Genomic DNA, 18,080 nt, shown 5'->3' with positions numbered 1-18,080 from the left:
GTTTTTTATTAAATGTCTTTTTTTTTATATTAGTATAGCTTTCACAGATCATTTTTTGTTACTATTTGCATGGAATATGTATCTTCAATCTTTCACTTTCAGGATTTCTGATGAGAAATCAGCACTTAATCTTGAGGATTGCTTCTATGTGACAAATTGCTTTTCTCTTCCTGCTTTCAGAATTCTTGATCTTCATCATTTGGTATTCTGATCAGTATGTGTCTCGGATTATGTTTATTAGGATTTATTCTGTTTGGAGTATGTTGAGCTTTGACATGTATATTTCCTTAAGAAAAGCTGGGCAGTTTTCAGCCATTATCTGCTCAAATATTCTCTCTGCACCTTTTCCCTCCTCTTCTCTTTCTGGAACACCCATAGCACATATGTTTGTGCACTTTGTGCTGTTACTGAAATCCCTGAAACACTGCTAAATTTTTTCTATACTTTTCTATATCTGTTCTTCTGACTATATGATTTCAATTGTCCTGTCTTCTAGTTCACTGTTTTTTAAAAATTCTGCCTATTCAAATCTGCTATTGTATGACTCTACTGTAATTTATCTCTACTACTGTGTCTTTTTTCCCCAAATTTCTGTATGTTTCTTTTTAGACTTTCAAATTCTTCTTTATGCTCACACATTGTCTTCTTAAAATCCTTTAGCTCTTTAGTCATATTTTCCTTCATTTTCTTGAATTAATTTAGGGGATATGTTTGAAATTCTTTGAAAAGTTTTTCAAAGTTCTGTGTCTCCTCTGAAGTTTTAATTTGTTCCCTTGACCAGGCCATATCTTCCTGTTTCTTAGTACGGCTTGTAATTTTTTTTGTGATGTCCATGTCTCTGATTATCTTGATGAGCTTACTCATCAAAAAAGGTCAGTTTCTCTCCTAGCCTAGAATTTTATTGTTGATTGGCTTTGTGGCAAAATTCTTCTTAAATGATTAATCCACCTTAATCTACATCTTTAAAAGAGCCCATGTTTAAACGACCATTTTTTTTTCCAGCTCTTCATCTGATTCTTGCACTGGATATACAGAACAATTTTTAATACTGCAATTTTTGTACAAATGTTTCACCTCCAGGAGAGAGTTTCCTCTCTTCTGTTACTTCTCTGAGAATCTTGATGTTTTGTGCTTGTTTTTGTGCAGAATTTTCTCCCCAGCTCCTATGATTTTAACTTCTCTCCTTCACTCATGCCCATTTTCCTTGCACATTCTGGGACTCTCCTGTCTTACAGAGTTCAATTTAACCCCTATCCCACCCCCCAATTTCTCTCTTTCTCTCAGGCTTTTGTGCTTCCACTTTCTTCCTGCCTCAGGAAGCCAGATGGGGTCAATCCAAAAAGGTGGATCCCTCCAGAAAAGACTGTTTTACATTTAGGTGGTCCAGCCAAAAGAAAGTGGACTGAGTCCAACACTTGCCAGCCACTGTTTCTCTCTTTTTATTCCCCCGGGGACCATTATGCATCTAACACTCCCAAGCAGCTTGTGTTCCATCCTGGTTCTCTGCAGACTTGGGACCTGGTGCTTGGATATGCATGGAGCCCTAACATGCTGCTCTGGTTCTTGTCTGTGACCATGGTGGGAGGAAGGGATCCCAACTGCTTTATCTCTGAGGGACTCCAAAGCTGTGCAGGACCAAGTGAGTGGGAGGGAAAGGGCCCAGCATTCCAGAATGGCAATTTCCTACCTGAAGTTTTTCTTTCTTCACTTCAGCATTTGTGGAGTCCTTCTCTGGTCTCTACCATGCTCTAGCTGGCCAACTGATTTTTGACAAGGGAGGCAAGTCCACTCAACAAGGAAAAACATTCTCTTCAAAAAATGGTACTAGGAAAACTGGATAGCCACATGCATGTACAAAACTTAACTCAAAATGGATCAAAGACTTAAATAGAAGAGCTAAAATTATAAAACTCTGAGAGGAAAATACAGGGATATATCTGCAGGGCCTTGTATTGTACAATGGATTCTTAGTCTTTATACCAAAAGCATGCATAACAAAAGAAAAAACCATAAACTGGACTTCACCAAAATAAAAACATTTGTGTATCTGAGGACATCATCACAAAAGTGAAAAGACAACCAAGAAGATGGGAGAAAATATTGGAAACAATATGTCTGATAAGGGTATAACATTCAGAACATATAAAGAACTCTGACAACTCAGCAACAGAAAGGCAAAAAACTCAATTAAAAACTGGGCAAAGGACTTGAGAGACATTCTGCATAGGAGATATACAAATAGCTAATGAGTATATGTAATAATTAATGTCAATAGCATTAGCCAAAACAACGAGATACCACCTCACAACCACTAGAATGGCTATTATTTTTTTTAAAAAAACAACAGAAAACAGTAAGCAGTAATGAGAATGTGGTGAAATAGGAACCCTTGTGTATTGTTGGTGGGAATGAAAACGGTATAGCTACTATGGAAACCAGTTTGGCATTTCCTCAGAAAGTTAACTACCATGTGACCCAGCAAATCCACTTCTAGGAACATCCAAGAGAAGTAAAAGCAGGAACTTGGACAGATATTTGCACTCCAATGTTCATAGCAGCATTATTCACAATAGCCAAAAGGCAGAAGCAAACCATATGTTGGTCCATCAGCAGATGAATGGATAAACAAAATGTGGTAAATACATTCAGTATAATATTACTCCACCATAAAAAAATTAAAAAGGAATGAAGTTCTGATACATGCCACTAAACGGATAAATACTGAAGAATCATGTGGAGTGAAATAAGTCAGACACAAAGGGACAGATGTTGTCTGGTTCCACTTATATGGTATAGCTAGCATATCCAAACAAAAACTAGAATACAGGTTACTAGAGGCAGGCAGAATGGGAAGTAAATGCACAATGGCTATAGTTTCAGATTGGGGTGATGGGAAGTACATGTATTCAGGTAGCTAATTTTCCACAAGGATGCCAAAGAAATTCAAGAAAGGATAATCTATGCAACAAATGATGCTGGACAACTGGATATTACTCTGGAAAAAAAGTGAGCCTCAATCCCTGTGGGAGAGTCCTCAGTGATCATCACCTGCGGGTATTCATGCCCTTATGTATAACACTCCCACCATAAGCGGGGTTGACCTGAAAAACCAACAGGATATTGCAAAAATGATGGAATGTGACTTTTGAGGCTAAGTCACAAAAAACATTGTGGCTTCTTCCTTATTTCTTGGATCACTCTGGATGAAGTCAGCAACCATGTTATAAGGAGTCTTATGGAAGTACCCACGAGGTGAGGAAAGGAAGCCTCTTAACAACAACCAGCTCCACTTGCCAGGCATATGAGTGAGCCACCTTGAAAGCAAACCCTCCAGCCCAGATGACTATAGCCTGGTTGTATCTTGACTGCAACTTCATGAGAGATCCTGAGCCCGAACCTCCAAGCTAAGCCACTCCCAAGTTCTTCATCTACAGAAATGGTGTGAAATATTTAATGTCTTATTGTTCAAAGCCACTAAGTATCGTGGTAATTTGTTATGCTGCAATAGATAAAGAATAAAATCCTTACATCACATCATACATGAAATTAATTTAATATGAAACACAGACCTAAACATAAAGGCTAAAACTATAAATGATTTAGGATAAAACATAGGATAATATATTTGTGAGCTGAGAGTTCGCTGAGATTTCTTAGATAGGACATTGAAAGCAAGAACTACAAGGAAAAAATGGATAAATTAGACTTCATTGAAATTTAAAACTTCTGCCCATCAAAAGGCCATTAAGAAAATGAATAAGCCAGCCACAGACTGGAAGAAAAAAATCACCAATATATATGCCAAAGGACTTGATTCCAGAATATATAAAGAACTCCTAAAATTCAAAAATAAAAAAAACAGCTTAAAAGTGAGCAAAAGACTTGAGCAGGCATTTCCCAAGGAAGATATAAAAATGACCAATAAACATATCAAAAGACAATCAACATTATTAGTCATTAGGAGAATATAAATTAAAACTACATTGAAAGGCCACTGTATACCCACCAGATTAAAACTAAAGTCTAGCAACACCAAATGTCAGCAAGCGTTTGGAGCAACAGAGTTTCGAACACTGCTGGTGGGAGTATAAAATGATACAATTTATAAGAAACTGCTCTCCAAAGGGAAAGATGCATCATCCCTATGATCAGCCTTTTCATTCACAGGTATTTACCTAAAGAAATTAAAATGTATGCCCACAATAAGAACTGTACATGAATGTTCACAGCTGGCTATTCACAAAAGCCAAAAACCAGGGAAAATCCAAATCAATAGGAAAATGAATGAACAGATTGTATAGTATAGGTATACAAAGGAATACTACTCAACAATAAAAAGAAACAAACTGATAGACACAACAACATGAATAGACCTCAAAGTTTCTACCTCAAGGAAAAAACCTAAAAAAAATAGTAAGTGGTGGGTGGAATAAGGACGAGTTATAAATGATAAAGAATGGGCAAAAGGTTGGTAATTCTGAAGGTGGATAATACACACAGGAATTCATTGTATTATCCTTTGTATCCTTTGTATTTACTTTGTATATGTTTGAAATTTCCATAATAAAAAGCTGAAAACAAACAAAACAAAACAAAACAAAGACATACAAACCACAAGCCCAATTTTTAAATTATTTGATATCTCAAACATAAAATTATTCGGTCAGATTACTATAAAAACTTCTAATCATTTACTCTCAATTTTTATATGGAATTTGTCACAGCCCAGTTATAAACAATTTATGCCTGGCATCAATTCACAGACCACACTTTAAGTAGCACTATCCTAACCTCTATTTGCTTCATTTTTTCCTTCATTGAATAATAATAATAATAACCTCTTATGGGTTTTATGTGGATTAAATATAAAATATATACAAAATGCTTTGAACAGTACCTGGTATAGAGGTGCTCCATAAGTACTAACTGTGATTCTCATTAAAAACTATTGTTTTTTAAAAAAATTCTTAGGATCTTTAGAGTTGTCAGTAATTTCATGCCTTTTTCTTAGTTATGTCTAACAAACTTTGAAGTTATTTCTCAAAAAAAATCTTTCTGAATATACATTTTTTCAAGTCAAAAATACAAAAAAAGAATGATCCACTTCACTGATAAGAAAAGTGAGGTTCAAAGACTAAAATTAAACACAGCAGGCATTTCTCAAGGTGGCTGCCCAGGCCCCACCATTCCCTGGAGGAGGGGTTCCAGTAGGCAAGTTACTACTGTCTGCCCTGCCTGACTAGGATTTGTCTGCTCTAGGGGAACAAATCATAGCAAAGTCAATCAGATTCTTTCTCCCAGCATCCATGCTATGCACTCTGAGAAGGTTCTCAAACCCGGCTGGGTTGTTGCTGCTCTTCCAGAGGCTGGCAAGTTAGGATACTCCAAAGTTTCTGTGCAATGGCTCTCCCACCCTCCTTCTGATAAATTCACCTCTATTCCCTAAACTGGACAAAATTAGTGCCCATTACTTAGGTGACTGAGAAAGGTTGCATAGTGTTAAGTTCAAGGCCAAGTTACAGAACACACAGGTCTTTATATTAGATCCCCGTAACCAACATCTATTGAGAGCCTACCGTTTGCACAGCACCTTGCCAAATCTGTGCTATTAAGAGAATCAGCAAGGTTTTGACAGAAGAGGTGGGACATTACAGGAAGACAGAAGAGCAGAAAAACACAGGGTAGACAGGGGACCTGTCTACGTCTACCCTGCAGAATAAATTACGCAAGACACATAGTTGATCATCAATTAACAGTTCTCCGACCTGACATAAATTATATGTAAAATTAGAGAGACAAGTTAATGACAAATCACAAATGGCTTTGAAGGCTAAACTAAGGGTTTCAGAGTTTACTTTCTCCAGAATAGGGACCACTGAAAATTTTTGAGTAAAGGAGAGCTATGATTTGAATTGTGATTTAGAAAGAACACTAATATCTCAGCTAGTCCTTGTGAATACCTAGTTTATTAATGGATTAAGATTTCTGTGAATTAGGGATGGTATTTATATTTTTAATCAGGAACAGTTATCAGCACATTCTACAGAAAGCAGAAGTTTTGTTCAAATGTCGAAGTAATACTCTCCACAGGGAACAGCTGAAGGTATTTGCAAACTTACTATACTGTATAGTTCGATCTTCTGGTCTGTATCAAATCAAATCAAGTTGGCAGCAAAATTAATTTAGTTTCTCTATTCATCACCACCTAAGGCAGGCATGCTACGTAGGACCATACTATAATTGAGTGATCTTGTAGTTCTGTAATGGAGATAACTAAAATTTGACTGCATGTCTTATAAGACATTCCATTGCTTAAGGAAAAGTGTTATTCAAGTTTCCAGTACATGCAATTCTGTTGTCATGAAATGGATAATCTTAAACACAGACCCCAATATCACCCTGGTATTTCAATTTAGAAAAGATACACTGTATCCAGCCATAGTAAAGACAGTGCATACTCCTACAAATGCCATTCCCTAAATTTTTATACGAGTAATCTAAATATATAAAAACTAATCTATTTTGCCAGGACATATTTACAACTATTTTAATAAAATAAAATTGATCGAAAAAGTCAAGTGAAAAACAAGATAATTTTATCCAAACCAACGAGTTGTTTCTAAACAACAGCCAAGGCTTTCTTTCCTTTCACATAAGAAAAAAAAAGAGAACCAAAATTGTCAGTAATAAAATCCCGCTTAACTAGCACCATAGTGACGGTATGCCATGAAACAGGAAAACAGAAAAGTTACCGATTCATAGCTCAATTTTTTTCATACGTCTACTCTACCCTAACTTTTGAACTCCAGAACTGTAGCATTTTCTGAGAGCTGAGAAGAATCCAGTAACTTGTACATGATCTCACGAACAGTTTGAGGAACCACGAGCACCTGTTTCCAGTGCGTTCGAGCCGTGGCTAGTAAGTGGAAGTACAAACACCCCAAAGGCACAGCCAGAAAGGGCTAGTAGCTTCCCCCAAGGCTGTGTTTGATTAAGGCACTGGGGTGGAGGGTTGTGGAAGGAGTGCCGCTCCCCGCCGAACCCCCACCCATCCGCCCGCCCTCCCCCCCGCGAGGCGCGGGCGCGGGGGTACTCACAGCTCTGGTCTCATAAAGCACCAGCTTCTGGACCAAGCTGATGATGGGCGCGGCGGCTGCAGGCATGACCTCGAGCGAATGGGGCCCCACGGCTGGGCGCAAGGCTATGGTGCAGGTTGCCGCTGCACGGCCCTAGTAGCCCCCGAAAGCAGACACCTCAGACCCTGGACCCCATGTCGGCGAAAAACACGGCCTGGATCCTAAAGACACAGACGCGCGGCTACAGCCCAGCCATTTCCGGATCCCTGCACCCGCCCCTTACCCCCGCCTCCAGGCCAGCCGCGCCCCATCACGTCGGCGGGTGGTGCTGGGGGATGGATCACCGAGAGGGCTGGTAGAGCCTCCCGGAGCTGGCGTGGTGCGAGCGCGGAGGCCAAGGGCGCCATCATTGATGAGGGCACACGAAAAAGTGGGCGGAGAAAAAGTGGCCGCGTTAGTAGAGTCTGTGGTTTATCTGACCCCTCTTTGGAAGAGGGAAAGATTTAGCACTGAGTTGCTTCTTTTGAAGCGGGATCTTCAAGTTGCAGGATAGATCCATTCCCAAATTCTCTTCCCTATTTCTGCCCCATTTTCCTGTAAAATAGGAAGTGGTCCTTCACTGAATGTCGATGTTTTTCTCTTCATGTCTCTTTGTTGCCTATTTTATGCTTACAAGAGCCAACATAAGCCATATTATTGGCTGTGTGGTCCAAGGAATCAAAAGGACACAAAAAAACTTACCTAAAGTTGGATGTTTTTGGACTTAATCACATATTTGCGCCTGATGTTAATCGTTTATAATCTCTGAAAACGTATTATCCATTATAGTATAGTGGAAAGAGTATTCACTGTGGAGTCAAGCAACCCTGAGTTAAAATAAGGTTTCCTATCTAGACGTGTGTGGACTTGGGCAATTGACGTACGCTTTCTGGCCACCACCTTCCATGTTTGTGAAAAGGAGTGTATAAAAATTATGGGTAAAAATTAGATATACAAGTAAATATTAGGTATAAGAAAAGAATTCACAGTACGTTACAGACGCCCCCCGAAGGGCCCCGACCCCCGAATCCCCTCCCCCAAACACCGCCGCTCTCCCACCCTGAAGGGCCCCGCAGTGCGCAGCCGCGGTTTCCGGGCGTTTCCCAGGCAACCGCTCAGCCGCTAGATCCCGGAGGTGACCGCGTCTGGGGTGGCGGGGTCCGCTGCGGCCAGGTAAGCCCTTTTCTCGGCATCAGCGGCGTCGTTGACCGTGGCCCTGATGCATTTTGGAGTAGGTTGAGCGGAACCCCACCCCCTGCGAGGATCGCGGACCAGCAGCTCCTTTGTTCCAAAACTTGACTTCGGCTTCTCTCCCTAAATCTACCTTTTAAAACCACTTTCCGTTTGAGCTACTAGTAATGTATTCACTACACAAATATTTACTGAGCACCTACTATGACAGTATAAGATGTACTGGAATACATCGTATAATCTACCTTGGGCGGAAGTGCTAGGTTTCCTGGGAGACATACCCACTCCAAACTGCAGAACCCACGGATAGAGGGTTTCTCTCCACAAAGTATTTATTTACCTTAAGGAAAAAAAGTGTGGAGGAGGGGGACGAAAATAACATTGGTCTTGTAATCAGGTATTTTTATTTGGGTGTTTCTCATACTCTGAAGTCCTTAAGAACTCAGGGGACCTCCTGCATCAGGCAAACCTGAACCTTGAGCATGGAAAATGTTTATTAAATTTATTAACTGCTTATTCTGAAAAACTTTCTTATCTGTATTATTTTACCATCCAGACAAACAAATGCAGAAAGATCAACCTGTTGGTAATTTTTTAGCAGACTTTAGTAGGCAATGGCTTTTTATTTTTAATTTTTTTGATCAGTAAAGAGCTTCTCTTGTCTTAATAAATTTTTAAATGCTTCTCCCACACCTTGTCTCTTCCAGGTTTTACTCTTCTGTCTCACTGACATCAAATACATTTCTATTGTTTCAGTCTTCCAAGGGCTTATTCCAGAGGTAATACTATACATAGCTTGTGGCAGTTTGATATTATTTATGAATTCCAAAGGAAATATTGATTGTTTGTAAACTGGTCTGTTCCTCTGGGCGTGATACCCTTTGACTGTATTAAATTCAAAGGTTTTACATTTACTTGATTAAATCAAGATTAGGGTTTCAATTGGCTCATGTCTTTAGGGCTCCTCAGATTGATTCCCCATCCCTTTCGTGGGCTATATAAACCGGCACTCAAACCAGGAGACACAGAAGTGAGAAAAGGAGAAAGAGCGATAGAAACGGAAGAGGACTTCGATCCTGTATCTCTGGAAAAAAGAGATGAGCCATTTGCCTGATAGTTTGCAGCTGAAGAGACCTGAGCCCTGAGCAGCTGAGCTGGCCCGGAAAGAAACGAGTCTTCAGCCTACAGCTGAGATGGGAAGAAGCTGGGCCCATGGAGCCTTGAGAGAAAAAAGGAAGGCTGAAATGAACCCTTGCAGATATCACCAGCCATTTTGCTTCAACATGTGGCAACAGTTTGGTGAGGAACTAAACTTGAGTTGAACTAATTTGGGCCTTGTAACTGTAAGCTTTTACAGTTTATTTTACAAATAATACCCTTTATAAAGGCCAACATTTGTGATACTTTGCATCAGCACCCCTTCTGACCAACACATTGCTCAACAGAAATAACAGTGGGTAAAAAAAATAAAGAGATCCTTCGGCTTCTCAATGTTTGTTATTGCAGAAACACAGTGATAGAGTGGCCATTGGTCTACATTGAGACATCCACATGGACCAGTATACAAGCTGATAGTCCAAATTAAAACAATTAATGGAAATTTTCCTTCCTGTCTTCAGAAACTTATGTTTGCTTTTCCTCCGTCTGGTACTCTTTTCTCCCCATTCATCAACTCCCTTCACCTGTTATCCCCTACTTACTTTTCGTTTCTCAGTTCAAATAGCATTTCTCCAGAGAAGCTTTCCTTGATTTCTCACACTGGGTTAGGTCACCTTGTTACTTGCCTTCATAGCAAAATGTACTTTTTTTCATAATCTTTATACAATTTTAAACTATGTAATTGTATGCTTTTCTGATCATTGCCTGCCTTTCACCCTTGACTCAAAGTTCCTTTGTATTAAATTCCTCACAAAGAAGTTCTCAGCCCTGGTTGTCCTGTAGAATTACCTGGGGAGGTTTTAAAATTATACCCCCAGATATATCAGTTAACTGAATGGTTACCCTTCTCCTCGGGGTGTCAAATAAGATAAGGGCCAGGCTTATGTGTACAATATATGTGTAACTTATAGAGATCTCTCAAAATTATGCCTCTTCTTCCCACTCTTGCCTAAGAGATTATGTTCTGCTCATAGTTTTCCAATTTTCTCTTCTCCAGACCATGTAATTAGACTTTTCCTCTTAAGCAACTGCAAAGTACAAAGGTTAGCAATCCCAGTCACTTGAATGGGTGAGATAGTAGTCTGTAGTAGGAACCACAAACACCTTACAGCAAGATAAGCTTTATTCTTTTTAATCAAAAAAATACGTGAAGATAAGCTAGCAGATCTGGACTAGAAAATGGCCAGGACTTCCCCAACTTCACCCTCTTTTGTCACCACTATGGGTCTAACATTCTTACTTCCAGGGTGCAACCAAAGGACAAATCAGAGTCCAGAATTTTTCTAAGTAGGTGACATATAGGTCTGTAGCTCTCGACTCTGGAAGGCTGTTAATCAAAATGACACCTATCCACTTACTAGCCCAAGCATGTGACACTGCTGCTCAGTAGCAAGGACTGAGTACTGAAATTAATTATTTGATGGAAATCATAGGATTAGTTGTGGTCATCATGATCCCAGTAGTCATTACAGTCAGCCTAGACACATGAAGTAATAAGGAGCCAAAATACCAAGAAATAGATTACATGGTTCACAACTCAGATACCTACAGGGGCCAGACTGATAATGAGTTAAGCTTTATACTGGGTGCAAGAAACTTCAACTGCTAAAAATGTAGTGGAACTTAAAATTTTTGTTGCATTATGATATAAGCACATAACATAATACATACATGTATATGGTACTAGAAATTATAAATTTACCAAAAGAAATATTTACCTGTTTGTCTTTTTAATTTTCTTTTATAGTTTGGTACTCCTTTTATTGAGAACTAGAAAGATGACCATGCCAGTTCTGCCACTTTGTGTTGACTTAAGAGATTTTAATGGGAAAAATATTTAGCTCCTTTCCATTTCATCATGGAAACCAATTCTTCTGGATAAGAATTGAATATTTGTACATGGTTTTTATTTGGGTAAACAACTCTTAAAATAGCTGTAGAATTCTGGTTTTCCAGTATTTCATTCTCAATTATCTTGTACTATGATTAAGAACTTCCATTTGAACCTTGCCTTAGTTTGATTCACCCAGAAGCAGAGCTTGAGACAAAAATTGAAGATGATCCCAGGAAACAGCAGTAGGAAAGGGAAGAAAGCTAATAAAGGGAATATTATCAAGCAAATTTTCACTGTGGGCAACTGGAACAGAGTGCCATTGGGGAATTCTGGGGTATATGTTTCAAAGTTATCCCTGTTTAAAAGGCAAGGTTGAACTGGGGTTGTTATTCTGTCTTCTATAAGTTATTGGTTGAAGGGTATGATGACAGAATATTAATTTCCTGGCACTTTCAGTCTTCCTGTGCCAAAGCAGAGAGGGTTCTGGCAGCCAGAGAAAGCCCTTAGGCCAAGTGTCTCTCTTGCTGGCAGTTGGAAGTTGGTCTGGCTATACATAGAAATGTACATGCCAAGGGAATGTGGCCAGGACACTATTAGCATCTGCCACACTTCACCCCTAGCACCGACTCATATCCATTCTTCCCCCATATTAAGTTTACACCATCTTGTCATTGAATCTTCAAAAAGAGACCAGTAGTGGCTGGTCCCAATTTCCAAAAGAAAGGGGCCTTACAAAAAAGATCAGCAGAATCAACTATTGCAATTTGTCCTGGGCCTGTGTTTGATAATTCATCACCTTCATCCTCTACCAGTCATTCTAATTTTACCTTCCCTTTGGCTGGAACTTCTGCTGGTCAAGGTTAGTTGTCCACTAGGATTTATCCCAAGCCTTTATCCCTGAGGGCTGTGAGCCCCCAGTGACTGTGTTTCATCATGTTGTGTTTACTGATATTACCCATTCACTGGGCTTGAATGCATCAAGAGGTGTCTCAATGAATCACCTAAATCCCAAGCATACATCCTCTGTCCTAATTATGTACCAGCAGCCCTGTCTCCACCTGCCAGTATAGTAACCTAGTGCCCTGGCCCACTTCAGACCAATTGAAATCTAATTATCTGGGGTGGAGTTCAGGTATCCATAACTTGGAAAACTTTCCCAGGTGATTCTATGGGCTACTAGATCTGGGAATGTCTGCATTAGGAATACAGTACAAAAATGACCAAGTGGAAGCTGTGTTTGGGATTGAACCCAGGACCTTGTGCAGAAGAAGCAGGCCCTCGACCACTGAGCTAACCCACTCCCCAGTGAGAGTTGGTTTTTCCTTTGTTTGTCCTGGATCAAACCCAGGACCTTGTCCATGGAAGCAGGCACTCAACCACTTGAGCTACATCTGCTCCCATGAAGCTGGGTTTTAAGTTTAGTGAAACCTTTACTGGGACCCTGGCATTCCCAAGTGTGCTATGTGCTGTCCTCCAAAACCAGAGACATTTGAATACTGCACCACTTTTTAATGGTAGAAGGTAAAAGGTATAATAACTTGTCCTTAATCTTGGAGAAATTATCTCAGTGTTCCAGACCACTGGACCTTAAAAACTTCATCAAAGTGACAGGCCTTTGAATCTTTGGAGGTTTATCTCCCACTTTTTTGCTGCTTATGTGTCTTAAGGGGTGTAGGATTTTGATATGGTTTATGAATTCCAAAAATAGATATTGGATTATGTTTGTAAACTAGTCTGTACCTGGGCATGATTAAGTTATAATTAAGGTGGGGACCTACAGATAAAACTACACAGCAGAACAGAGGAAGTAGTTGGGAGGTTTGATGTTGGAGTTTTGAGCTGGAGTAAGTGCACAGAAGAGCAGAGCATCTGAGCCCAGAGAGAAATAAGCCCCAGGAAGAGATCAGAGCCAGTCACCTGATGGTCTATGCTGGCCTTATGGAGAGAGGCAAAGCCTAGAGAGCCTCATAATCTACAACTGACCTTGTCAAGAAAGCGGAGGAGCTGAGCCCTGGGAGAAATGAGCCCTGAGAAGAGAGAAACCCAGGAAGCTGAACCCTGCCAGACATTGGCAGCCATCTTGCTCTAACACGAGGCAGTAGGCTTTGGTGAGGGAAGTAACTTACACTTTATGGCTTGGTAACTGTAAGCGTCTACCCCAGATAAATACCTTTTATAAAAACCAACTGATTTCTGGTATTTTGCATCAGCACCCTTTTGGCTGACTAATACAGAATTTGGTACCAGGAGTGGAGTCGTGCTTTTGTAATTACCAAAATGCTGGAATGGTTTTATAAATGGGTAAGGGGTATTTTTTGGAGGAATTGTGAGATGCTTGATGGAAAAGGCCTAGATCACTTTGAAGAGACTGTTGATAGCGATATGGATGCTAAAGAGACTTTTTATGATGCCTTAGAAGTAAACGATGAAACTATTATTGGAAACTGAAGGAAAGGCAATGATATTTTAAAGTTGCAGAGAACTTAGAAATATTGACTTCTGATGTTTTGCAGAAGGAAGAATATAAAAACGGCAAGCCTGGGCATTTAACTGAAGAACTTTCCAAAGTAAACCCAGAGAATATGGTTTGGCTTTTCCTTGCAGCTTATAGCAAAATGCTAAACTAGAGAAATGTGCTGAGGACTGAACTGTTGGGCACAAAGAAACTAGAAACTGATTCTGGAAATTCCAAGCCTCTGGAAATCAAGTCCCCAGATTATAGTGCCCCATTTGAGGAGTTACCTAAACTTGGAACTTCTAAGTCAGGGTTGAAGATGCAGTTACCTCGGGAAGACTTGTAGGAATTCTTACTGTCTGATGACTTGGACCCCTGCTTCTTACATGCTAAACCAAAAAGCTTTTTGAGAGAGCTGTATGAACAAAACCACTGTCAGATTGGACCAAAAGGGACTTGGAAAGGAGAGATTGAAGGAGAAACAGCTTTAAGAGGAAAAACATGGAAACTGCAATCTGGAATTAAGACATCACCTTGGGCCAAAAGAGGAACCCCACCCATGTGTAAAGAGAGGGTGAGTTTGCACCAGCAGTTGAAGAGGGTAGATGTTCCCACCTGATGTTCAGGAACAGTTTTGCCACCTAAGGTACAGAGAGGGTGGAGCACATTCCCCAAGGATTAGGGTGGTTAAGGTCAGCACCCCTATGTCTGAGAGGTGTGGACCTGTCCCCCATGGATTTGAAAAGGCCAGGTGGTCAACTTGTTGTTCTGAGAGGGTTGAGCCTATATGCCAAAGGTTAGGGAGGATGTTGTCTTCACTGTACTAGGGAGGCTAAGACTTTAACCTAGAGGTTGGGTAAAATGTGGCACTCACCCCAGTGCTCTTGGAGGTTGAGGTCTGGAACTTGGTCACCACCCAGATTCTTGATGAGGGTAGAACCAAAAAAAAAAAGGCCATTAGGCAAGCCTGTGGAAAGGGTTGGTCCCCATGTAGCCCCAAGGAGAAGAAACTGTCTTGAGAATGATTCTCAGCCTTTGGAATATAGTGAAGTGTGCCCTGCAGGTTTTCAGAACTGTAGAGGCCCCTTGACTCATGTTTCCCTCCCAATTTCTCCTAATAATAATGAAAATGTTTACCCTTTGTCTGTCCATTTGTGTATTGGAAGCAGATAAATGGTTTTGTTAGTTTCAGAGGTCTACAGCCAGATGAAACTTTTCCCCGAGACAAACTATTTCTTTAAACTGATTGTGATGTCATTCTATACTTAGTATTGCTCCTGATTTATGGGTTTGTTTTGTGTTTTTTTTGTTTTTGTTTTTTAGTATTGTAATATCTTTTTGGAATTCAGAGGGTAGAGTGTAGCGGTTTGATATGGTTTATGAATTCCAAAAATAGATATTGGATTATATTTGTAAATTTGTCTGTACCTGGGCATGATTGAATTATGATTAGGGGTTTGATTTTTTGAAGAGAGGAACCCAGGGAGCCTGAACCCTGGCAAACATTGGCAGCCATCTTGTTCCAACATGTGGCAATAGACTTTGGTGAGGGAAGTAACTTATGCTCTATGGCCTGGTAACTGTAAACTTCTACCCCAAATAAATACCCTTTATAAAAACCAGCCAATTCTGGTATTTTGCACCAGCACTCCTTTGGCTGACTAATACAAGGGGACACTGAAAACACTTGCCAGTTCCTGCTTACCAGGTCTGTTTAACTGATAATGTCAACATTATGTACCAGCAAGACCCTTTTGTATTAATACTATATTGTTAGGGACAGTAGGAGAGTCTTTGGGTAAGACTGAATGTTCATTGCTGCCCGTTCTAAGTGATTACAAACTGCTTCTGCTCCTCTTCCTGATGGGAATTGAAAAGAACCCATTTGCCACTTCAGTAGCCACATACCAAGTGCCAGAGGCTGCGTTGATCTTGTAAAAATCTCATTTGCATAGCAGCTGCAGTTGCGCTGTCCCTTGGTTAAGTTTACAGTAGTCCACCATCATCTGTCATGATCTACCTGGTTTTTGCAAAAGTCTGACTGGAGAATTAAACAAATCTATGCACCTTTTAAGTAGTTTTGGGCAGCACTCTGTGATTTATGATTAGTGTTTTAGTCAGGGCTGCAGAAGGGGTGTGCATTTCATTAGCTTCCACTTGGCCTTTTCTGCCACAAAGGCTTACTCCACAGGCAGGGAACCACTGTAAAGGTTATGCCAGCTACTAGCCCAGACATAATCAGGGACAGGAAATAACCACAGGGTGGTCCCACAGACCTATTGGATACACAGTAAGACAGACTTGAGGCAAAACTCCATTTATCATTGGATCTCCATTTTCCCTCCGTCTAACAGAGGATGGGATAGCATTTTAGGTCCCCTTGTGTCAGGGTCAGTTCAGACCCTATGTCCAACATAACCCTTAAAAGAAGAGAACCCGCTCGTGTCCCCAGTATACAATTCTCCAGTGTACAGGTTAATGGAAAGATTGGGAGAGTTGCCACTGTAAACACTGTTATGGTGTTGCAGGGTCCATCTTCAAGATTCCTAGCCACTCCTTCAATAAATGTGCTTTGGGTTTGAGAATTGGATGAGGAATCATGATTTTCCACTTTGGCTGCTGTCATAGGACTTGGTTCACTTACTGATTATCTTTTTCTAGATATGTAAGTTAAACACTCCCACTGACTGCTCATCTGTCTCACCCCTAGGAATGGTGTATCAGCCATTGTCACAGATCCTTGTGGGTCTTGCTGGTTGCCATTCTGGTCTGCTGCCCATTGTGGCAATTATGTCTACACTGCCTCTGACAGTTAAGTGCTGCCAACTGGCCTCTGCTCTTCCAGAATCCTGTCATTTCCACTGACACGTTAGAACCCAGTACCATAGCAGTCTTTCCCTTACCTTCAGTTTTGACCTACAAAGGACACCAAGAGTTAATGATGCCAGTGCCCCTCTCACTAAGTCATTCCTTATTGCCTTAATGAGAGGAGTGTTTTCTGGCCACCTGAAGGACCAGAGTCAGCTAATGAGTTCTCTGGCCTCACATAATAAATCCATTCTAACTTGCCACCTCTGAGAGCCTTTGACATCTTCCTCTATATTCTGCAAAGGCAGTTCTAGCATTTCTCCCTCATTTACTATAGGCCATTTTTTTCCAAATTTCAAGGAACCTTCCCAGCAGTATATTAGGATTGGTTCCAGGTGTCCTTGCCAGGATGTTAAACAATAAGTACTGGGGGAGGCCCACATATCTGTAAACTCTTAGTCTACATTCCCCCACCCAGCACCTCAACATCTATTCCCAGACATGTTCTCCTGGTTCCTGCTGGTACATAACAGCTAGGTCCTGCAACACTTTAGGTGGATGTTTTAGTCTGCCACAGGGTTGCTGATGCAAAGTACCAGAAATGTGTTGGCTTTTATAATGAGGGTTTAGTTGGGTTAAAACCTTACAGTTCTGAGGTCGTAAAATGTCCACATCAAGGCATCAACAGAGATGCTTTCTCACCAAAGTCAGCTGCCATGTGATGAAGCAAAATGGTCACAGTTCTCTGCCAAGGTCTCTGCCGTCCCCTCCAGAATCTCCTGTCTCCTGGAGCTTAACGGAGGACAACCAGGCATTGGGCTTGTCACTTACTGGGCCTCCTCAGTCTCTCTGGTGTTCCACTTTCTTCCCAGTTCAGCTGTGATCTATCAGGCATATGGTTCATCTCTTCCTGGGACTCAGCTCTTTGAGCCTCTTGGAGCTTCTCTCCTTGAGCTCAGCTGTGGGCAAACCTGGAGTCCTTTCTCTGACATGATGGGAGCAAATATAATATGGCAGCTCCCTTTTTCCTGTGTGTCTCTTTATATCCAAAGCCAGCAAGAGGGCTGAGACTCAACCTGACCTGAGTCATGCCTCCCTCCTGATGTAGTCCACTCACATTAGTTAAAAAGCACAATCTTTCTCTTTTTGGAGCTCATGAAAGAATTTTAAATTGTTACGTGAATAATACTTTTTTTCCTGTATCAGTTCTTCCCTAGTTGGTCTGTACTGACACTTGCTCAGAAGCACTTAGAAAAGGTAAAGGCTGATCTTGTGGAGAACAGCATTGTCTCACGAGTCACTGTCTTTTGAGAGGCAAGAAGAGGCTGCAATTTCCAGAAATGGGGAGGGGGCATCTTTTGGTAGTCTAGAGCAGGGGTTCTTAACCTTCTTTGTTCCACGGGCCCCTTTGCCAGTGAAAACCATAGATCCCTTACTAAGTCCACACTTTACTGTATATTATTTAATAAATATATCACATCAGCACCAACAAGTCCCCATAAGAATAATTTTTTTTTCA

The 18,080-nt window shown here is 40.7% G+C and overlaps 2 protein-coding genes across 5 annotated transcripts in view; one reads left to right on the top strand and one right to left on the bottom strand.

The window, feature by feature from the left end:
- Nucleotides 1–7,430, bottom strand: part of FIG4 (FIG4 phosphoinositide 5-phosphatase) — a 143,664-nt gene extending 136,234 nt beyond the window's left edge. Inside the window, exon 1 of one of the 4 annotated variants that reach the window (XM_058307276.1) lies at nt 7,098–7,430. In XM_058307276.1, the coding sequence (XP_058163259.1) occupies nt 7,098–7,163 (66 nt within the window). In that variant the 5' untranslated portion in view covers nt 7,164–7,430. The remainder of the gene's footprint in view (nt 1–7,097) is intronic. The other 3 variants (XM_058307278.2, XM_071218628.1, XM_058307277.2) reach the window with 3 other exon arrangements.
- Nucleotides 7,431–8,202: 772 nt separating this feature from the next.
- Nucleotides 8,203–18,080, top strand: part of AK9 (adenylate kinase 9) — a 194,894-nt gene continuing 185,016 nt past the window's right edge. Inside the window, exons 1-2 of the mRNA XM_058307272.2 lie at nt 8,203–8,288; nt 9,014–9,085. The gene's annotated coding sequence lies outside the window, so the exon portion shown is untranslated. The remainder of the gene's footprint in view (nt 8,289–9,013; nt 9,086–18,080) is intronic.

This window comes from Dasypus novemcinctus, chromosome 11, assembly GCF_030445035.2.
Source record: "Dasypus novemcinctus isolate mDasNov1 chromosome 11, mDasNov1.1.hap2, whole genome shotgun sequence".
Lineage (NCBI taxonomy): Eukaryota > Metazoa > Chordata > Mammalia > Cingulata > Dasypodidae > Dasypus > Dasypus novemcinctus.
This window is presented reverse-complemented; position numbering and strand designations above follow the sequence as displayed.